General features: G+C 43.1%; 2 protein-coding genes and 2 long non-coding RNA genes across 7 annotated transcripts in view; 2 read left to right on the top strand and 2 right to left on the bottom strand.

The window, feature by feature from the left end:
• The first annotated feature begins 81 nt into the window (after positions 1-81).
• On the top strand, positions 82-4642 carry LOC119156376. Its single transcript, XR_005107120.1, has 2 exons — positions 82-333; positions 4468-4642. It is a non-coding gene; the product is annotated as an uncharacterized LOC119156376 (long non-coding RNA).
• Positions 400-15508, bottom strand: RNF185 (ring finger protein 185). Of its 3 annotated transcripts, none has more exons than XM_037405831.1 (7): positions 15409-15508; positions 9480-9711; positions 7840-7858; positions 7088-7200; positions 6522-6576; positions 4498-4615; positions 400-2979 (listed from the first exon to the last, which is right to left on the bottom strand). In XM_037405831.1, the coding sequence occupies exons 2-7, from the start codon at positions 9659-9661 to the stop codon at positions 2882-2884; spliced, it is 585 nt and encodes a 194-aa protein (XP_037261728.1). In that variant the 5' UTR covers positions 9662-9711; positions 15409-15508; the 3' UTR covers positions 400-2881. The 3 variants fall into 3 exon arrangements, with proteins under 3 accessions (XP_037261728.1, XP_037261644.1, XP_037261804.1); XM_037405747.1 differs by lacking the exon at positions 15409-15508 and adding an exon at positions 15101-15220; XM_037405907.1 differs by lacking the exon at positions 15409-15508 and adding an exon at positions 14692-14755.
• Positions 15509-16722: 1214 nt separating this feature from the next.
• On the bottom strand, positions 16723-19152 carry LOC119156338. Its single transcript, XR_005107085.1, has 2 exons — positions 18444-19152; positions 16723-17913 (listed from the first exon to the last, which is right to left on the bottom strand). It is a non-coding gene; the product is annotated as an uncharacterized LOC119156338 (long non-coding RNA).
• An 85-nt stretch (positions 19153-19237) lies between these two features.
• C1H12orf43 (chromosome 1 C12orf43 homolog) overlaps positions 19238-23131 on the top strand; it is a 28859-nt gene continuing 24965 nt past the window's right edge. Inside the window, exons 1-6 of one of the 2 annotated variants that reach the window (XM_037405637.1) lie at positions 19238-19417; positions 19838-19883; positions 20727-20825; positions 21480-21553; positions 21871-21961; positions 22357-23106. In XM_037405637.1, the coding sequence (XP_037261534.1) occupies positions 19279-19417; positions 19838-19883; positions 20727-20825; positions 21480-21553; positions 21871-21961; positions 22357-22711 (804 nt within the window). In that variant the 5' untranslated portion in view covers positions 19238-19278 and the 3' untranslated portion in view covers positions 22712-23106. The other variant, XM_037405551.1, reaches the window with a different exon arrangement.

The following is a 23131-nucleotide window of genomic DNA, read 5'->3' as shown; positions in this document are numbered from 1 at the left end:
CCGCCCCGAGGGCAGCCTCTCGCTCCCGCCCTTCCCCTCGCCGCAGGCCAATCGGCACTCCGCCCCCCTCACAGCCACAGGTCAATCACCGCGCTACTCCGCGGCCATCGTCCCGTCCCTTCCGCGGCGAGGACCAATGATAACGCCGCCCCGCTGCCAGTCCCTCCCACCACGTGCCGTGGCGGGCAGCGGGCCCGGCCGCTCTCCCCGCGGAGGCCTACGTCTGCGCCGGGCCCGCTGCCGCTCGCGGGACGCCCCTGGCTCCCGCTGAGGGAGCAGCAAGCCCCCGTCTCTCCTGAGGCACGAACCAGCGACGGGTTCCCCACCCTCGAGGTAGGCCTCGGGCAGGCGCCTCGCCTTGGTCCGTCGGCGAAGCACAAAAACAGTGGTACGCTCGGGTCAATGTAAAACCATTTTTTTAATTCTAAATCACTTTCACAACAGTGAAAATTAGTGAACGGTAATGGTAATGCACTAAACGAGCCGTTACAGGCTGTGTGCAGTCAGAGTACGGGAGGGGGAGTGGTACAATACAAAAAGCACACCGAGAAAAAGGTAGGAATGAAAGCGTTAACACTTTTGGACTATTTCATTCTTGGATTGCCAGAAAATAAGGACTCAGTCGTGTTTCTGCAGCTACCTCCATCTAAATCCATTCTGTCTCCAATCAATAGATGGGGAAAAACCCAAAGCCATTAAAATTCTGTATTTGAAAACATAAGTGTTATTTATAGTTTCAATACCTCTTGAATCTATTACAGTCACTTTTCTGTCCTCATTATCGGAAAAAGGCTTTAAAGGGATACCCCACTCCTCCCTGGATAACCTCTGCTCTTAGCATCGACTTTCCCGATACAAAAAGGAGAAGGAAAACCATCCCGTTTGCTATCACACGAACTTTCCTTTTCCATCAGCAGGTGGTGCTGCCTGCTCATGAAAGGAAATCCAAGCCGCGACGTTGTACCACGGCCCGTTGCTCACAAGAACGCAATAAACAGCCTTTCTCCTAGAAAGGATCCTAGTTACCAAGGTACGCACTTGAGAAGAACCACATGCAGAAGAAGTTAAGCTTCTCAAAAGTGCCACACAACAAAAGTTGAAGCACCACTTCAACTACTTATAGTTGAGTGATATATTCTGCCACATTATCATCGAATTGGATGTAATTTTGACTAGATGTGGTAAAACACCGCAAGAAGCTTTGCAACGTTCTACTTGCCAAGTGGAATTTTGGAGGTTGGCAAGTAAAACTTCAGTCATCCCATGTCTTGATACTAAAAGTGAACAGTTTACAATTACATAAATAAGCTTCTACAACAATTAAGGTGTCCTGCCCAGGAACCTCATCCATACACTAGAAGAACCCCAGCTATTGAAACAAAGTTTCTATGAGTTGATTTGTTTCGTCAGTTGTCTGTCTACTACCAGGGAAGTCACAATATTCACCTTGCAGGAAATCATCATGACTATCAGTGACCTGAATCAAAATAATCTAAAAATGTTAAAGAGAAAAAAAAAATGGAATTACCTAGTCAGAGAAATATTAAAACTGTTCATCTTGCTAGGGAATCTCTTGTATCTGCTGTTCTGAAGGAATCTACACAAATACATCAGGAGTACTCTTTTAAAGCTGTAGACCCAACAGGATTCCAAAATGGCTGCAGAGCACTCACCTTCTAAAATATTTTCCCCTCAGCACATAAATGGTTGTGGTCTTCTCCAGCACTTTGAATTAACGTCTTTGGTAGATACTGCAGACTCTTGCACTACAGCCATTCTGCTATGGCATAGAGTAGCTGTATGCACGTGTAGAGAGCAGCTCTTCCAAACGTTCCCTACTGTAGCATAGGCTAGCAAAGGCAGGATCTCATTTTTCCTGTGTAATTTTACAGTTTGACAATTTTAACCTCAAAACACATGTAAAGATGCCTTTTGTTCCTCTCCCCAAACGAGCTGATCTCAGATCTGTAATAGGATTTTATTTGGAGTACATGACCTTGTGTAGGAAGTCTCAAAGCCTCAGGAAGAATAAACGTAGCTACAGTGACAAGGTTGTAAGGGGATTATCCATGAGTGCAGCCACAGGCCGCTGCGCAGAACCAAGGAAGACAACACTGTTTTGTCAGTGAGGAACTGGGCTGGGTGAGGCAGACAGGTGCATTGTACTGTTCAGCAATCCCACCCAGCTCCACAACGAGAGAATCTTCCAGTGTCTGGCTCCAGCAAATTCAGGCTTTAAAAAATTGCAGCATAAATTTGTATCCCTTCTTCTAACAGCCATTAGAACCGCTTCAGGAGGGGTCTTCCATCACACCAGGAAATAATAGCAAGAAAAGGAACCAATCTCCAAACCTGGTTCTATTTGCATCACGTGCTGTGCCCAAAGAGTCTCAGCAGTGCTGCAGAAGAGTTCCTGAAGAAGTTTGGATGTTGATGTGAAGACATTAAATAACATCCGCAGCTCTGGCAGATCCATCGTGGTTGCCAAACATGAGACACTGATCACACTGCAGAAGTTTCTTTACCTGCCCAGTCTACCTTGGGGCAACTGTTTTTTCACATAAACCTGGTGTCACTTATTGGCACAGGATTTCAAAGCAGCACTCCTTTTAGGAGCGGAGCTCAAAGCTAGGCCCATGGTTTGTAGCAGGAACCTGTTGTACAAGATAGCTGAGCTGAAATACGCTTTTTAACCAATGTTTAATTTCCAACTCTGGTACAAAATGCGAAATTCCTCATTGTGCTGTGGTACCATCAATTCCTGAAGGCCATAGTTAGCTACGGAACCAGACACCAAGAGGTTTAAAATGGGATGGGGATGCAGTTTGTAACTGTTTCAGTGGCCTTGCTGGCCATGAATATACAGAATAATGGAAAAGATTTATGCGATCAACAGCCAGAACATTATCACCAGAGCCACGAACAGGAAGAGGCGGGATAGGAACTGCTCATCCACATACTGAGGAGTCCCTGGAACAGCTGGAAAACAGGAAGTAAAAAAAAAAACCAACACAAAAACAATACAGTTCAGCTCCTTCCTCTTCTCCAGAATCACGTATATTTTGAACATAGTATATTCATAAATTGAAAGATATGCAAGGAATCTAATTGGTGAGAAACTTGCTATTTCCTACCCTCAGACTGGCCAGCCATACAGGAAGATCAGAAGGAAGACAAGCCTCAGCTCCCTGAAGCAGGACTCATGGTAAACCTGCTCATGACTAATAGCAGCAGGCAGCTCCAAGTGCCAGAGTACAGGCAGGTCTGCCCACAGTGCTTCTGGGGACAGCGCTGAGCCAACTTCACTGTTCATGGTTTCCCTCCCAAGGAGCTTTAACTTGAGCGCTCCCCCCCATCAAGGTGAAGGATCTCTGAATAAGGAAATGGTACAACAGTCAAAGCTGCCTGTGTAGCCTTGACCAAGGGAACTGCTGAAAAGCATGTGAGCTCTAAAGCTCAAGCCATGCCTTTCTGGAACTGCTGTATTGAATCCACAGATGAGAAGCAGATAAAGAAGTTTGTTAAATTATGGCTGTTACAACAGCATATATTTACATACTCTTTAGCTCAGTCACACCTCCACACAAATTTTCAATGGACGGTGAAGTATAGTTTACAGGCAAGTTAATTTGACCCAAGGACAGCACAGCTCCTTGGCACCACAGGTGTAACATGAAGAATGCCATTCTGTTTCTCATAATTTCTAAGCCATATGGTATGGTGAAGATCTGCCAGCACAACCTCTCACAGAGGAAGTCCAGAAAAACCTGGCCAGGAGGTTTTCTTTTTTCAAAACAGGTAGACTCAGTTTGTCTACAGTGCAGATGGAGAGGAGGTTTTCTGGGGATTACCTAATTTCTAGGGAGAAGGCCACTACTTGGAGTAACCCAACTGTTTTTTCTTAATTAAAAACAGTGAAATCATTTCACCAGAAAGTTACTTCTTGTGGAATACAGACGATTGTCTCAGAGATAAATTTCTGAGAAAGGAACAATCTCTGCTGTCATTATTTACAGAGCACCAGTTTAACTTTCTCCTTCTCATCTTTCAGAAAACAGTCCTTCCCCGCTGTTTTCAGAATACAGGTCTCCTTCATACGCACTTACTGACTCCTTTTTATTATTACTAGAAACTCTGGTCCAATTTGTCTCAGAAGGAGTTCACTGAAGTACCAGAGGAGGCATTTGAATTAAAGGAGAAAAGTCTCCAGTGCCACTGTTCCTCTCCAGTTCTACTGTCCTCTCAGGAGGGCCTTCAGCAGATCGTATGGAAGTGACAAACTTGGTTTTTATATAAGCACTTGTATAAAACGTGTAAGCCATGGACTATGTTCTCTACTGGGTGTTTCCCTCATTCTGTGTTTCTGTTTATAACACTGATCTACTTTACTTTTCAGAAAGTTTTGTCGTTTAGCAGGCTATTTGTTTAAAAGTTACAAGGGAGTTTTTAAAAATCTGTTTGTGACAGGACTCTTGGAGGAGATAGGATGCATTGTACCTGGAGGAGGTCGCCCATCGTTTATGTTGAATGCTGTTGCAAATATACCAAAGGGAAACGCCCCAATTCCAAATGACATTTGGAAGCCACCATCGCCAAACCCAAAGCCCTGGAATCCCTGCAGAGAACAAAGCAACAGAAGAGAGCTGAAGGAGTACCATGCTGTCTGGCAGCTTTCAGTCTGCCACACTGTTGTTAAATACCACCTTAGTTCTCATGGTTTTAAAATGTTTCACACAGTAGTAAACTTGCCAGTGCAACCCAAAAGTTTGAGAAAATGAAAACTAAGAACCATGCTTGCTTGAAGGCCACAAATTAACAAAAGCAATTCTGTAAAGTTTCTCAACTTAAAATAATACGTATCTGACAATATATCAAAATTAACACTACCAATTCTATTTGGAATGTCTTAACAACATACAAATAATTCTGTACTAACAGCTATTAGCCATATAACTATATGAAAGGCATTGTAAAAAAATTACCTGCATGGATTTTCACAATACATGTGCATCATTTAAACATTCAGTACAGTGATAAATTGCCAGTGGGATGCATAGAATATTATACAGAATAATGGTACAAAAAAAATAAATTACCAGGGGGACTCTAATTAAGGTGGCAGATAAAGTCATCTGGGGCAGGAATGCAAGACATAAGGAAAGGAGGAAAAAAGGAAGAGTTACAATGCAACAACATTGACCCCTATAGGCTCCAGACTAAAATACCACATCAAGTCAAAAGATTAATCTTCTGGATCAAGATGAATCCTACTGTATAAAAGCAGTGCACTGTTTAAGAACCAACTGTATATGAATTTAAGTAGTTGTCTCACATTTAAAAACTATGGAGAGCTCACAGTTCTGTGATCCAGCAAACTGTCCTCTTGTCTCAGAATTAAAAGTGTGATACCAATTCTGAAAAACCCTCTGGTCTATCACCTCCGAACAGTGAGAGGACAAAGGTGATTTCACCCATAGAACAAGAGCCAGACATTTCTGGGTTGATCCTTGATTTGAGGAGTTAAGTCTTTTGACTATGACTCTTCTCAAGCTTTTTGCCATTAACTATCAGTGACAGCAAAGCACTCTGCATGGCAGGTCCTGCACCTGTAGAGACAGGAGGGCAGCATCACTACTGCTAGGTCTTCATACCAGATTCCTCTGACTTAGGGCAGCAGTAGCTAAAAGGTTCAAATGAGGTATAGCAGCTGATTTAATAAGAAGGCAACTCCCTAGCGAGAGAGAACAACTGAGCTCCCAATACATACAGTACAGAAATGTTCCTTATTCACACCCAGCAGAGTTGTTTGCTTGAAGCGTGAGGTATACAAACACTCTCCAAGGACCCTAGGCACAGTTACACAGAAACATGCAACTGTTTCATCAGGTCATGCTCACTGCCATCATGCTAAAGAACACTGTGGTCTGTCCTAGTGGCTACTCCCACATCTGTTCAACCTACGCAAGCTGCTGTTTACATTCACCCTATGCAATCTCCTCAATAAAACCACAGATCCCTCTTCAAATTGACAAGTATCCAAGAGATATCTACATTCTTTCTCTTGTAATGCCATGGTACAGGAACATCCCACAGAAATGCTAGAAGCAGGCATCAGTGCCGAAAACGTAAGTTCTCACATGGATTATACACTGCCATGACAAGTATAGTTTGACAGAAATATACTTCCACAAAGAATTTTCAAAGCAAAGCGTTCCTTGTATTTATATATGGAGAATGATCAAGTATGGAGAGCCTTTCCAGTGATGCCACACAGAGCTGTTTTCATGAAGTACAATTCAAGTTAGCCCATTCTTTGGGATGCTAAGGAGTACTACAGGCACGGAATCTTCTGCCACATCACAGATATCAATTATTCATGAACAACCTACTGGGAATGAGTAAGGAATGTAAACTATAGGATCCTCACACAGGATCTCATGCACACATTATGTTCTCCAGGATGAGTAAATACCACCATCAATATAAACAACTGATTTGCCCAAGCCTGTTTCTTCACTTACCCCTCTGTTCTCTGGTTCAGGTCTCTGTCCTTGGGGTCGTGGTGGAGTTTTCTCTCTGCAGGAAGTTGTGAAATTAGCTCAAGTGCAAGGATACATGACAACAGTATCTGCAATAACCTGGCTAATAAGACAGAACAAACATAAAGCACGCTCTCACAGGGCTGTGTTACAGACCACCCAGTTTATGAACCTTCAGCATCACATCGTGAATTAAGATACTGTACTTTTGCGTAACAAAGTCCTATTGCAAAGTCTAGAAACTGAGGACATGAACAATTTATATAAGCTTCTCCAGTCAGATAACATTGATTGCAACCTGCCACTCGTAACTGATAATTAGCAACCAATTTAAATTGAAATAAACTGCCAGTTGAACAAGAAATAAGGTGTGCAAATCCAGGTCCTGAAAAAGCCAGAAATATTTGGCAGAAATGGCAGTTCCATCTCTCTTTTGACAAAGTATTTCAAATTGTGAATCCAGCACTTTGACAGTTTAATCTTAAAACCTTAAACTGAAGTTTAATCTTAAGTTTTCACATAAAAGTAGTTGTATTTAAGTTTCTTACCTGGGGTCCTGCTGCCCAGTGCTACCTCTTCCATACAGAGGAATAACTTTATCTCGACTGATTCCTGCTTTGCAGACAGGACACACTTGTCTGTTTGGCCTGGTCTCTAGCCACTAAAAGGAAGAAAATTACAAGAAAATTAGTGAAAGACCATGAAAACCACAACGCGCAAACCTCACTTGCAGCAAGGCAGAGAGACTTCAGCAATTTCTCAGAAAGCCATGGAGCAAAACATTTTAATAAGTGTCAAGAACTCTCCGAAGTAGAGTTGGCATTTTTTCTGTTGTTCTGGTACAATCTACTTGCTGATGTGTACACATTCAGAACTGCACTGGAGTAAAACATGAATAAATAAATGGTACCAACAGTCCTGCATAGGCCAAGAGCTAGTGTAGATACCTTCCTTTCATCTACCTTTTCTATAATGGTACCACAATATAAAATGCTACACACGCAGAGAAGTACACTCAGCACTTAAGGCTGCAAACTAATACCCTGTGAACTGCCTACCAAAATTGGGAACACTCAGTGTTTAAGAAACTGAACAGGGGGAGGCAAGTGGAACAGCAACAGTTTTATTTTTGCTGAAAGAGCAGATTGCAAGGTGTTGCGCATGAAGTTGCATTAGCAGGTTGCGATTGCCCTGGAGAGAAAGCAGCACATTTGAGAAGAGGGGGATACTCCAGAGAACCAAGGGCTTTATTGAGAAACATAAGCTGATGAAAGACAAAGTAAAAGGAAACCTGTCTTACCTGGTGTAAACAAGGCCAACTGTGAGCATTCCCAGGACAATTTGTTCACGCAGCAGGAAAAGAGGGGAAAACAGAATTAGTTACCGACAACTTGATCCAACAAATGTATCATGTACCGTGGATGGCACAGCTTGGAGACAACAGAATCCTGGAATCCAGCTGGGCCAGTTCTATAACCACCTATTAAAATAATTTCTGAAAGCACAGTCCAAGACCAATCTCCACTGGTCTTTCAGGTTATGCAGTCTAGGTTGCTAACGTGATTCTCTGCGTATCACCTTTGATTCCTGGGTCCTTGTCCATATCAAAGGCCCACAGGGAAGCTTAATTAATCTTAGTATTTACTGTACAGATTTTCTCTTCTGATACCATGAAAGATATCCCTAAGCTAAGCTGCAAACGAGGAAGACGTCAGCAAGAAGACTTTAGGATCTTAAAAGGAGTTATGCAAGGGACATTTAGCTAAAACATTGGCCACGTTCACAGAGTCATAAAATAACCCAGGCTGGACTTAAGGTACCTCAGAGAGCCTCTAGTCCCACGTGGTGCTCAGAGCAGGGTTAGCTACTGAGATCAGACCCAGTTGCTCAGGGCAGAGAAATTCTCATTACACAGAAGTACTCAAGATTAAATTAATATGGCAACTTAAAAAAAGGTCAGAGGCAAACGAGCAAGCTACAAGATAAAACTGCTAAACAGCCATCTGCTTTCAAAGTGGTCCTGTGGTACAGACAAGATACATGCTGTTTTTAAGGTTCTGTTCTTCCAAATCCTTTTGTGCAATAATTTAACCTATCTTAACATGCCATCAGCAAGTGATTTTCTATCTCCTCCTAGAATAAAACCCTCGATTTTCAGAGGTTACATACACTTACACAGAAAAAAATTAAAACGCTCTTTTAGGTCTTGTTTTATTAAAGAGCATAATTTAACCTACCGGGTTAAAATATACTCCTCCCCCAAAAAACCCAAAACATTTGGCCATTTCAATCTTTAATAACTTCTTATCATTCAAGAAAGAGTATATTCTAGACCAATTTACCTAAATAAGAAATGCTGCACACATATTATATTTGTGTGATACATTCCCCTGTCAGATCAAAGAACTGAAAAGTTAGTATTACAACTGCAATACCATGGGAAAAGAGAAATAGCCCACACGTAAAAGCCTGTTATCTTTTCCTTTTTTTTTTTTAATGATATCAAAAGGAAAAAAAGAGCAAGCTTGTAGGAAGTATGAAAACTACAGTTTGGCCTCCAGAACCTAGTTTCAGATGCAGGTTTAGGTATCCACAGGTTAGAAACAAATTTAGGTCTGAACGCAATATTCATACTAGACCAGCCAGTACAAATAACACACATAACAAGCAGTATCAATGACCACTGAACTATGTGGGGATACTTGTTTGTTTGCTTTCACAAAATAATCCAGAAGTATAGGAAGTTTAAAGACACAAAAACCCCACTCCCTGGAACATGAGCAAAGAAAAAATTTAGGAGCAAGACCAAACTGCTCCTAAACCAAAACCATGGCCCTTCCTCATTTTATTTGTCATTTAGAATTACAAAAATCATAGGCTTTTATATGATCAGAGATACATATGGCACTCTGGTTAATCTGTGGGGGCTTGAATACTTACCAGAAGAGATGTCCGCACAAGCTGATAACTGCATCCTTAGCAGTGTCTAAACAGATGTTACATTCAAAAGTGTTGTCTTGATTAGTATTGTCCCCAGCACCATTACTGCTACTGCTGCCACTGGTCCCTCCAGTATTGGAGTTCTTTGTTGATGTAGAAGTCGTGGGTCCTTTGCTTGCCATCCTCAAGAACGACCCAGACACAAGCTCAAGAAAATTTTCCTGTTGGAATCCTAGCAGTGATAAAACAAAACAAACACAAAAACAAACAACTTTTTGGCATTATAACATTGTATTCTTGTCCTGTTCAAAACTGGTAGTGATTTATCTAAGAAACACTTGAATCCTGTTGTTGATGGTTTTAGTTTAACATAGCCAAGAGGGATCTTTTTTTAGAAACTAAGCTACTTTAAAGTCCTGTAGTATGACCTGGCTGGTATGTGACCTGTATTTTAAAGTTACCAATAAGCAACTGAGATCCACAGCCAAAACAAAACCATCTTCATTTTCTCATAAATGCCATCTGCTATGAAAGAATGAGCTCACCTAGTTATACATGCTCTTCCAAAAATTCAATGCAAGTTATAACTGTGAGTGCAGTCTGAAATAGGATTTAATCATGTAGCAATTCACAGTTTGGACAGACAGACTTAATGCACAGTTTTAAGTTCAATGTTCATTAATTTGGAGTATTAATGATAATAATGGCAAGAAAAGGTAGCTTAGTACTTACTGGTCTCATGAGCAGTATATTGCTGCTATCACAGCAGCATGTTGATATAACTATCAAACATTTTTAGTACTTTCAAACGCAAACATTTCAATCTAGTAGTAATGCAGAAGTATTAAAAATTTTACTTTAATGTGCTTTAATTTTACATACATGCTTTCACCTCTCATTAACATCATCGTATTTATCAAACACCACCATTTTTTATTTCAGTGCAACAACTTCTGCAGTCTAACTCCTTGGTATGCAAATTCCATAGTACCTAAAACTTTGAGACTCAACACAAAGCATTTACATTTCCAGAAACTCTTTTACCAGTACAGGTCTTTAAATCCAAGAACTAAGACAGTTTCAGCAGTTACAGAAATTAATTCATCAAAACAAAAATGTTTAAAATACTCCACTGTGCTTTTCATGAAACTCTGATATCATGTTGCTGCTGCAGGGATATGAATACTTAGACAAGGTTGTGAGAAAGAAACAGGTGATTATCTGAACTTTTTGCAAGTGTAATAACAGTTAAGCATCTTAAAAGGGCAACCTCAATTTCTCCGAAGCTAACTTCTTGGCAAACTTACCCCACAAGCATTAAATGCTTTCCTTAGTGTCCCCTCTTTGTAGCAGTGCTGAAGCACAGGTACAGGGCAGTAAAATAAAACCTCAGTATCTCTAGCTGGTTTTGTCAACAGCTTTTTTCATAAATACAATCCCACTGCACGGCCAAGAAAGCATAATACTCAAGCCTAATGAAGGTATTGCAACGAAGACACTCAATTACAGCAAGTGAAATATATTTTTGTAGAGCTTTTTCACTCAGTTACATCATTTTGCAGTGTCCCAGAAGGGCAGCTTTGTATTCACAGATGCTGCACTTCAACACACATTGCTTTCAGCAGTGCTGACTCTTAGCATTTCACATCATGACTTCATTTACACTCAGCAGCAACACAGTTTGTTGTACAAAATGAAAATGCGTGTTAGTTCAAGACAGATGGAAATGCTGCCAGCCCACAAACTATATGCTAGAGATGCTTGGATTTTTCACACATCCTTACTACAAGGATCTTCAGCCTATCTTGCTCAGTAGTTTAATGCTTGAAAACTTACCAACTTGGACCTATATATATTTGCTGGGAATTAATATCAAAACTGAGAATACCTTAAAACTAAGAGGAGGTCAACACGTTGTAAAAATCACTAGTGTAATTTTATGGAATGGGCACAAGAAATATCTGGCTCTTGTATCTTGACACATAACACAAGGAAAGCATGTAGAAGAGGTAAATAATTTTTGTGTCCATAAAACCACTGTAAAAAAATATCTTTTTTTTCCAAATTAAATTCCATATATTTGACACCAGAAATCTGGAGACTCATGAAAAAGATAAAATCTGTACCTTCAGAAACACCTACTTTAAAACCCCTTAGCTTTTAGTAACAATGAAAAATAAATAAATCATTAAGTTATGAAGAAGGATGATAGCGAAATCCATAGGAATATCAGTAATGTAATGGAATAAAGATAGCAGAGACAGAAGAAAGATCAAAACGATATAATGCAACAGGCACTGCATCTACTCTCCTAGAAGGTGGTCATTCCTCAAGTCTGTACTGGGATCCTCTCCTCTTTGTCTCTCCACAGGCTGATTGGGCCTGATGACGTATTAGGATGTAGCCAATTTAAAATATCAAAAATATATCAAAAAACAATAATAAAAATCATCAATCTTACTCTGAAAAGCTTTCTCAAACATTTGCTCTTGTCCGTGGAATACCCTTTAACATAACTAGGTCTATGACAAGAGCTGTTGGGGTCTGTTCATCTGCAAATCACACCGCACAAACACAAACAGCAAGCATGAAACAGCATCCAATGGCTAAACTTACATTGGATAATCATACATCGTGTCACTTGTGAGCATAGTCAGCGAATCCTAAAGTAGAAGTTCAACTGCAAAATTCAACTTATTTTGAGTGTAGAACAAGCTCAAAATTGTTGAAATGTCACTTGAGCTACTTAAACTCTGAGACAGATTTTTTTTAGGGGAAAAAAACCCCAAAGAAACAAACCAGAAGTAAACCACAAACTGAAACAAAACCAACCAACCAACCAACACAACAGGCTAAACCAACACCATTTTCACTTCGATTTAGAGTTCAGAATGAAGACTGTGAGTACATCGGTATAGAACATGACTTTTGGAGCTAGGTAAACAGAATTTAGAGATACTAGTCCAGTTTGCTAAACCATTGTTCTTTAGACCAGGCCTCCAAATCAACCCTAGATGCATGATGAGTAGCAAACAACAAGTGAAAGGATATACAAACCAGCTGTAATCTAACTGCAAGTGTTCAAACATCATCCCTATTTTCTTTCTTGCTTCTTTGTTCTCTAGATATTGACAGGAAAACAGCATCTTTGTTACTTAAAAGCCATCTGTATTGGCAGTTCATTTCCTTTAAATCATGACCCCTATGATATCCCAACAGGCTGTTCTGAAAATGCCTGAATCACTGACATTTACTACATCCAAGAATCAAGGGTGGCAACAGATGAATGGTTAAGAAACAAAGAACCCATTTTCACGTTGTCTTCCTAAATAAAAGAAGTCTGGTGGAGCATGAAGAAGACACGGAAGTGAAGATACATGTTTAGGCATCCAGCCCAAATCCCACTGAGTTGCGTAAAGAATAAGCATGGCTGAAAGAGAAGGTGAAACTGGACCCCCGAGCAGCAGACGACACACTGGGACGTGAAAGTTTCATGACAACTGAAAGTACAGGAGGTCCATGCAAGAAGTAAATGCAGAAAACTGGGAAGGTCTATATACTGTGAACAAATCTCACTAACAGGCAGCAAGAAATACATTTTACTCAAATACTTTAAAAATTAAATCTATAAATCTAGTGGGAACAACTGCACACCAGGAAAATGGGAGCCCAATGGCTACTGTAAAAGATCAAGTTTCTGAGCTTAGCAAATGAAAAATGACTGCATTTGCTCAAGTACACTGACCCGACTAACAATACAAGAGAAACACTTCAAGACAGACTGGGAGAGTTTCCACCATAAGTTAAAGCATACAAAAACATCCACTGGAAGCATAGCAGCTGGACAATAATTCAACCTGAGAAAGACAGAGAGGCATTCAAAGCTCATGTCATCTGTATGAAGCAGTTGTACGATACATGTTCGCAGCATTACAACATTAGGGTGTTTCAAGTATTCCTTCACAAGCAATGAGAAAATTTTCTGGTGAGGATATAGGCTCTGGTTAGTTTATTAATAAACTCCAAAGTTTATTCCTCTTTGCAGTATCTAATACATAACAACGAAATAAAGACAGCAGCATTGTTGGATGCTCCAAAATTCCACTAGAAAGACACTTTTCCATATTCCTTTCTGAATGAATCTTACTTTATCTAGGATTACTGAAATTGAAATAATCCAAATCTAGTTTGTTTCTAAAAGAAGTTCTAATTTAGTTTCTGAATTTTTTTCTGCTTAAATCAGCAGGAAAACTTATAAGTGGGTGTGTTTATATAAACTCCGAGTAATATTTTTAGGTTTAGAACTTCTAATATTAATATTAATTTTATAAAATTTGTCATATGCATCTTAAAATTACATTGTCACTGTAGCGATAAGAAACATAACCTGATTAAGTTTAACAAAAATCTAATTCTTAGCCTATTACAGTTGCCCAGACTTCAAGTAAAATGAACAGGTAACCTTAGTTGATAATTGTTGACAGTGCCTAAAGTACATTTACTTCTTGACAGTCATTTTTTTACCTCTCACTAGCTTTTTATCGTCCCCCAAACGTGTTACATTTTAACACCCCAGAACCATTTTTGGAGTTCATCTTTTCACTTCCTGTAACCCCTAAGGCAACACAGACCCACATTTCAGTATTACCACGCAGTGGTCCCAGCCTACAACTCTGCGTGATCGCTTGGTCTTGCAAAATCAGCCACTTGCCCTTGCTTGGCCTCATTTCGTTAACTGGGATGCTGCAACCTATGTCTGCCTTACAGTTGCCTTCCAGGATCAGAGCCCTGGTGAAAGGCTGTTCTGGCAGCTCTGAGGAGTCAGTGCACCTCACAAATGCAAGGCATTGTTACAAACTACCAAAAAAAACCCCCAACAAACCCAGCTAATTAAAGTAATTCTAATTTTTAACCATCCCATAAAAGTCTAATATAGATGCCATGAAAACGTTGCACAAATCTAGACACTTATCCTCTTACCTCATAAAGTCCAAAGGATAAAAAAAAAAAAAAAAAAAAAAAAGAAACCCGACGTAACCAGTTGGGTAATACTGCCTGAGCATTCTCCTGGTTTGGAGCGTTATGTAAAATATTAAATGCCCTTTCAGTGGGCTAACCAGGCTAGCAGCAAAATGTCAAAATACAATACTAGTGATTTAAGAAGCAGTAAGCGATTCCCAACAGAAAATAAACAATAAACGAAGGCACATACCAGAAGCTAACGCCCCGTGACCGTGCCCTGAGCCACCTAGCCGCGGCGAACGGGCGCCGCTCGGCAGAGGCCGCGGGCCGGGCCGCGCTGCCAGGGCGCCGGGCACCAGCAGGCCGCCGCGCACCGGGGCTGCACAGGCAAACCTCGCAGGCGGCCCCGGGCCGGCGCTCCGGCAGCCACGGTGGCACACGCCGGACCAGGACACCGGGGCCGACCGGGGCCGACCGGGGCCGGCCGAGGCCGGGGCTCCCGCGGCGCCCCCGCCCCCGCTTCGCTCGTTTTAAACGGACGCACGGCCTCTGGCGGCCCCCGGCGCGGAGCGGCCCGGCCCGCTCCCTTCGCGACCCAGAGCCGCCGCCCGGCCCCGGCTCTCCCCGCCCCGCCACCAGCCGCGATCCGTCCGGCTCACCAGCGGCTCTCGCTGCTCCCCGGCCGCAGCCCCCCGCCGCGGAGCCGCTCCCCTGCCAGCGGCCGCCGTCACCTGATCGCCCGGAAGCCCGGCCCTGGCGGAAGGGACTGGCCTCCCCGCCGCCGCGCTGGGCCGCAGGGCCGCGTTCCGCCCGGCCGGGGCCGCGCCGCGCTGCCTCCGGGGAAACGGGCCGGCGGCGCTCGGGCCGGGCGAGGCCTGTCCCGGGCTCCCCGGACGGTCAGCGCTGCCGGCCCGCCCGCCCTGCTCCCCCCCCGGCCCCCCAGCCGGGCGCCCCGGCCGGTTGTTACCTCAGCGAGGGAACCGATTCGGTGCGAACCGGCTGGGGCTGGCGGCGCGTTCAGCCCCCGCTCGGCAGCCGGCGGCGTCACCCCCGCCTGCGCGCTCCCGGTGACTTTCAGCTCTGTTTCTGTTGCAGTTTGGCTGCCCGCTCATCGCGAGGTGCTGCGGGGGCCGTGTCCAAACGCCCGGCTCTGGAAAGAGCAAAAGCTTCGTCTCGCCAACGGCAGCAAATGAGGGAAAAAATTTTTGGCCCAAAGAGGGAAGGCAGGCAGGCAGGCGGCAGCTTTGAGGGAAACAAACACTTCAAATGTGTGTGCAGAGCGCTAGGAACTGAGCAGAGGAGCATCTCCAGGATGGAAACAGCTTTATAAAGGTACTGACACAGCTGTGAGAAACCACAGACAGAGGGGGACAAAAGGGAGGGAGAGGAAGGGACCTGGTGTTTGCAGGAGTGGGTCAGACAGGGCCGAGACAGGTGACTGAGGCACCTCTGAAGGGTTTTGTCCCTGTGCTGAGGGAACCCCACCACTCCTGAGGACACCGAGGCAGAAAGCAGTGCGAAACTTCTTGTTTCACACAGTGGAGAATGGGAGAATCCTAAAGCAAGGTCTCCCATTAAAGGCCTGCTTTAGGAGGGAATAGTTAAGAAGTGGAGGGAGTTTAGTGTCGAGGGAGCATTTCAGGGGGAGACCGAGGATAGTGTCTGTTTACTGACAGGTGACCTGAGACGACACAGTTCTAGTGTGACGGTTGGAACATGTGATCCACGAAGTGTTCAGCCATATAAACACACAGCTGTACTGAGCCTTCATACTGCTTTCAGTAGCATGTAGGTTTGGCAAAAAACGTGTCAAAATTGGTCAGCCAGCAGCCCAGCTGGAGTTGCCCTACATCTTGATGTATCACACTGGAAAGTTGGTAGTTGAGGTGAAGATAAAGATATTACCGGAAAATTATGGTGCTTGCAGCATTAGGGCACACATTGTAAAGCTGTCCAAACCGTGCTAGCAGTGTATTTGCTGTCTGTGAAAATGTCTTTAAAAAAGCAGGCCATCTCTCATTTTCCACAAGACAGCAAAGCAGCACAATTTGGCACAGCTTCAGCATTCAAGCAAAAAATTGGCATCTCAGTGTTGTATCTAATAAGTTAACAAGGCCCCAAAGGTATAAACGGTATCCTCCAGATGTTGATTAAAACAAGGTTGAGCTTGTGAAGTTTGGACCAACTCAGACTAATCATCATGTATGTCTAGAATCAAAAGAATTTCCATATAAAAAGTAAAAAAAAGGTTGATTTTTGGTATTACAATCATGGGAATAAGTAATGCTCTGAACAGGCTTTATTGTTTGGGTGTCATAAGATAACTAAAGCAATCTGAAAAGAAATACAGTTACTGCCATAGACAACGTAGCCAGGGAGTATTTTCACTGACCAGTGATAATTTCAACATTTTATTTATGTTTTAAGTCTCAGAAGAATGGAATTATATTATTATACATTTCTGTAATGACTTATTTACAGTACCCCTGTTGCACTTAAAGCAAGTGTTTTCTTTTTAAAACAAAAAAGATCCAGAGACAGGCAATGAATAAGATTGGATGAATGGAAAGGGTAGTATACAAGGAAAGAATGAAAATGTTAATCTTGTTTACAGCTAAGGTTAATGGGAGGGGAAGAGACATATTTGCAACAGTAGGTCAGCAGGAGAATATACATGGGACATTCAGATTTACTCCCATAGGCAAAGAGTAATTACATTGAATGGCAATAATAAGTGATGCAAGGGAATACTTTCCTTACTGAAGCTAAGAAATCAGCTTTCAGAGCGCTATATATCACATGCATAATGGGAATAGAAATATCATTTATATTTATGTGTATTCTAATGGTGGTATGTGTATCATTCTTCAGTGTAGCCGGTAGCCAGTAATTGCTTGGAGTTAGAAAAATCTTCTGCCCTGGTTGTCAGTTCGTTCTTGTGGTGTGCACAAGAATAAATCACTTGGATTTACTCACTTTTCATTATTTAAGTCACAAGATTGTCAAACATAGTGTTGATACTTATGGTACGCACAAACCTCATAAAATTCTTAATTACAGAAGTCATACGTGTATCAGGAATCCAGGTCCTTGAACTTCTTGGTATTTTTCTCATCAATTCTCCCTGATTTACTTGTATTTTCAACCCAATGGTATTTTAAAACAGTATTAAAACATATTTGGGAATATTCTTCCTTCCTTGAAATTTCCATGTGAAGCAGTTCCTATCTGTCTGTGGCCTTTTGCCTTTTCAGCAAGAGCTGTTTCCAAGAGCTTCTGCTCATTTCATGTTTCTGTTTTCAGTACCACACTAGAAAGGTGGGAGATCATAAAGCTATTTCTGGTGTGTGACATGCATTCGTCTGTTTTTTTCTGGATTGTATGTCCGGAAACTGCCGTAAGCCCATAAGCACACCAAACTTTGCTTGATCTTCTTGAGTAAACATGCTTTGAAGCATCTGGCACTTGACATCTGTGAAGGCAAATAATTGAGCTGAAACACGGTCACAATCTGTTACAGAAATCCCCATCACTCTAACAGCCAGTGAGAAGGAAATGGCCAGAAGAGTATTGTTAAGCTTAGATGAAAGCTCCACCATGGCAAGCTGGGTAAGAGCACCAAAGAGAACATCTCCCATACAATCCTCAGTTTTTTTGACTTGAAGATGTAATGCCATTGTGGAGGTCAATTTGTTATCCTTGGAACTTTTAATTCCATATTTAAAGACAAAGCAGTTGCAAAAGGCACAGGCAGAGGAGCTGCGTGTTTTCTTTCCCCTGCCAGAAGTGGGGGGAATTAGATAATTTTTGCCTGATACATTTTACATATCTTAATGAACCTGGTGTGTGTAGTTTTGAAAGATAACTCCTAATGGCAGATGGATCCCATCCTATCCCGTGCTTTCACAGTAGAAGACTTTTGTGCTGTCTACAACATAAGAATGTCTGACTCTCCACAATCAAGAGTGCTGTCAGTCGGTATTTCTGAAGAAGTAAGATTACCATTTCAAAGATGTCACAAAACATGGTGAAGTGCTGAGAATTTTATTCCAGTCGCTTACTCTTTCCACATCCTTATTCTTTAATGCCAGGTGTTCTTTCTCTCTGTACAAATACGAAAGCAATACAGGCTTTCTGGTATCATTGGCATGGATTTCACTCTTACTTTGTGTGAGCTGTTAGGTTTGAGAAACATTAAGATATTTTCCTGTACAGCACGTGAAAGGAGGCTGTTCAGCAACAGATGGACATGAAAACAAGCTGTGTTTACTTTCAGCAATTTCCCATCCGTGGGCACCGTACTTCCCAGTAGTGAAAATGCAAAGACTGGGAGTGGGAAACAGTGGCTAGGCCACCTGGGTTCCCACGCTGCCCTGCTGGGGTTTCTCAGCAGGGACGAGACTGGCACCAGCACCAGCCCCAGCAGCACTGCCTGCCCTGCTCTTCACCGAAGGCTAGTACGAATGTCCAGTGTAAACATGCCTTTTTCATGGTATCTCACAATTCTGCACGTGACACACAGTTTCTCAAAGTTTCTTCCAGTTACAGGCTTATTCCTGAGCTTTCCCGGTTTTTGGAAGGATCTGACCTGCAGCCCACGGTGCACTGTTGCTTCCCACCATCCCTGCTTCTCCTGTGAACACAGCCTTCACCCAGCCTCTTTCACAGAGAGGTGAAGAAACCGTATTCAGAAAGGCCTGGAGGTGCTCACGGTAACGCAGCGCTCACGCAGGAGCAGCCCCGCCGCGGTCATTTTGTGGGCGGCTGCCCACAGCCCCGGCATGCTCCGCGCCCGGACTACAGCGCCCAGCGTGCACCGCGGCTGTCGCGCCTTAACATGGCGGCGCCCAGGGGTGGCTCGGGCCTGGACACGGACTCGGACTCGGACAACAGCGGCGAGGCGGCAGCGCGGTTCCGGGAGGCCGCCTGGGACTGCGCTGCGCAGGCGGCGGCGGTGCGGGTGGAGCCGCGCGGCGGTGAGGGGTGGCGGCCAGCTAGGCTCTGCTCTCCCGCCTGTCTGGGCCGGGCACCTCCGCAGCTTCTCCTGCCCTGGGGGAGCGGTGGGCAGGCGGGGGCACTGCTCTGTCGCGGTGCCGGAGCCGCCGGCGCCCAGGGAACCGGTGGCGGGTCTCTGGGAGGGGGCTCGGCACGGCACGGCCCTGCCGGCGATATGCGGCCTCCTGCTGGGCCCGAGCCCCTTCCTGGGCAGGTCGCTGCTACAGCATGGCCGGGGGAAGGTTTACCTTCCCGCCCACAGCTGCTTTCCCCAGTGAATGGGCATGGTTTGCCTTCCAGGCATGACTCTTTATCCTATAAAGTCACATGTGCCAGAAGGGAGCTTAAAGGGGTTCTGGTCACAGGTCTTTTAAACTTGCCTTTGCTTCTTTCTCTGTCAGGTGGCTTTAAAAAGGATCGGTTGCAGCCAGCACAGCCTAGCCTAAGGTATTTTTGCTTTTGGTTTCAGACTTGTCTCACTGACTGAAAAAATTAGTGTATTGTATTTGTGCTACTTAACGCCTTGCAACACTTTCTACTTGAAGAGCCGATTCTGGTTTGGAAATTAGTCCAATCTTAATCTGAAATAATGCTTAAATCTGAAAAAGCTAATAGGTTTTAAAAATACATTTCTCATCCCCCTAGCAGTAGGGGAATACAGAAGTTGAAAACTTACTACTGTGCTCAGTTACAGCATTAGTTTCAACTGTTAGAAATCTCCCAACTCTGCAAGTATCCTATGAAGGAATTAGTACAGTTACATATAATTTTTTTAAAAAAATATTTTTCTTCAAAAAAACCCTGTTGCAATTGTAAAGGAAAGCAGTCATCAGCTGGAAAGCAACAGCTTAATTAGGAGCCTTGCAATGGAGGTGATATTGTCATACCTAAATTTGCAGCGTTTCTGTAGGCTCAGTTTCGAAGGCTGTCAGTCAAGCAACTTAATAAAACCCTTTCTCCTGGGGCAGGTTTTACATGAATTGTGGCAACATACACAGGAACTACATGCAAGAGAAGGGGTGTCCTGATAACACTTATTTGCTTTTGTAGGCTATTTCAATGAGAAAAATCATCCAGTTACTAACTATGATGGAGATGACTAATGTTTAACTCCCTCCTGGGAACTGAACTGTTACTACTGAGCTATTTTTCCATCTTTCTTAGCAGTCTTCCCTTTCAAGTATTTATTGATTACTAGAGGGCCAGAGATTTTGCAGTCCCTTATCTCCTCTTTAGGAGAGCACCAAATGTTACTGGCCTTGAATGAGAGAATTATTTTTAATTATACAGACGTGAGGTGAATGGTCATGATGAGGACGGAAATGAGCTACAGACGACACCAGAGTTCAGAGCACATGTTGCGAAGAAACTGGGAGCAATGCTAGACAGGTATTGGCATGCAGTACTGAAGGAGTTCTGTGGGTCAGCTACACCGATGCTTTTGTGTGCTAAAACCAGGAAATTCAAGATCTGAGTGCAACCTCGGTAGGGAGAAGTTGTTTCTCTTCTTGTCTCCTTCATTCCTGTATTTGTTGTAGACTTCCAGTATTCTGTAAACTAGCCTGGCCCATGTGTTGTGCCTCTATGGTAAAGGCTCCCTGTGCAGCACTGCCTGTGTCCATTTGCCTCTGTGGTGAATATGTTGTGAGGAGGAAAAAGTACAATTTGGGTGCCTTAGTACTCTAATAATTTAAAGACTGGCATAAGAATCTTTCATTTATTCTTGCAACCTAAACCAGTACCTAATTCAGGGTTGTGCTGGCAGCGTGCCTCTAACTGGGCTGCCGCTGACTTATTTACTATGTAACTATCACCCTGGAGAACAAGAGTTTAGCACTGGCTTTAGAAATGCTTGTTTTAAGTCATTCTTGTGGTATGCATTGCTGAGGAGAGAAGGCATGGTCTGCTCTGAAAATGGGGAGGTGAGACAGCTTCGCTAAGAAAAAGTAAGAAAGAAGCTATGTAACATCTCCCTATAGTCTTGTTTCCTAGAAATACTCAACTTTAGTTCAGTTTAAGATCTGACTGGTGGTTTCCTTTTAGTTTCATCACTGTCTCCAAGGGCTCATCAGAACCTTCACAAGCTTCTGTGGAACAGTCTGACTCTGCAGATGATGGTGAGTTCTAGTCACAGTCATTGTGTCTGTTTTGTGACATTGTTAGTTAAATGATGAGGAGTGGGATGGATCCTGTCCATTGCCAGTTGTATGCTCAACTGACTAATAAGCATTTGCAATAGAAGAATTTCTGCTGCTATCTGTGAAGGCTACTACTTTAAAACTGTGATCTCCATGCCCTGAGTTTTGCCAGATAGTCTCAAGTAATGGCTGTCAAGCAATACAATAACAGCAGTGAGGCTTCCCAGTGAGAATGCTGTTGATTGCTTTCACCACTGTTTTATATTGTGGCTAAAATTCCTCTTTACATATTTTAGGTTTTCGCCTCTTCTCTTCCTCTGTCCCAGGAGACACTGGGAAATCAGAGCCTTGTGCTGCAGCAAGGAGGAGACAGCCATCTAGCTCCAGGTGAGGTGTTGTCAGCTGTTCTGCTCCTGAGGTACATCCCACATTTTGGAGGTAGCGGGGTTTCTCACAAGGGAATAGGAAGCTGGAAAGCTTAAGAAGTGTGTATTTATGACTCTATATTTGACTAGAGCCGACTTTTGTTTCTTTTTTTAGTGCTGGGGTACTAGAAATGTTTGTGGTAGATGCCTTTTCCCCTCCTACTATGCGTAAAGAACACAGTGGCCTTCAAACTGGTTAAATGCTAACTGTAGGTATTGGAGTCCCAGAGCACGTGTTGCTAAAACCACTTGGTGTTTATCAGGTGTTCTCATCTTGGATTACTCTGCTGTCTGTGCTTTGGGTGAATTCAAGTCAGAAGTGTAACATAACTTCTTTTCCTTTTCTTAACTTCCTAGTGACATGGACAGTGACCAAGAGTGGCAAAGGTACCAGGAGGCTGCTGTGTCAGCTGCAGACATTCTGAAGCAAAGTGCTTTTCCTGCACTGTCCCAGGATTCCATCCAGGATCAGTGTCAGGGCTGTGTAGAGCACAGCCAGAAAAAAAAGAAGAAAAAGAAAATTGGGGGAGAGAACAATATTCAAGAGAAAATAATAGACCCAGCAGAGTGTGAACAGATCTGCAAAGATTTGCCAGGGTTAGTGTCTGCAAATGGACAGCATGAGAGACAGGACAGCAATTATACAGAGAACTCAGTGCTGCTAGGTGTTGTGAAGAAGAAGAAGAAAAAGAAGAAGATAAAAAGAGAATGAAGATTTTGCTCTGCAAACAGCAGGTGATTATGATGGACCAAGGACACTGAAAAAAACCCAAAACCAACCGAACAAGAGCTGCTGCAGATGAGGGAAGATTAATTGGCAGAGCTTCTGTTCCAAAAGCTCAGTGGCCTGAGAGTCTAATTAAGTGACTTCTGATGTTGTTGTTGTCCTATGGGGAAGGGAACATTGTTCTCCTAGCACAGCAGTTATCTGTGCTGCTGCTTATGCAGACCTAGCATAAAAGGATTAAATCCTGTGCACAGACTTGCATGACAGAGGAATATAATTGTAGCTGCATTCCTTCTGGTCTGTTCCTTCACATCATGAAACCAAATTTTGTCTCCTGGAGAAAATATATGATGAATTGAATTTGGTTTACATGGTAACAGGTGATCAACTCCTTTTTCTCTTTGC

The sequence above is a fragment of the Falco rusticolus genome, chromosome 1 (genome assembly GCF_015220075.1).
Source record: "Falco rusticolus isolate bFalRus1 chromosome 1, bFalRus1.pri, whole genome shotgun sequence".
In the NCBI taxonomy this organism is placed as follows: Eukaryota; Metazoa; Chordata; class Aves; order Falconiformes; family Falconidae; genus Falco; species Falco rusticolus.
The sequence above is the reverse complement of the archived record's forward strand: the minus strand, read 5'-3'. Positions and strand labels throughout refer to the sequence as shown.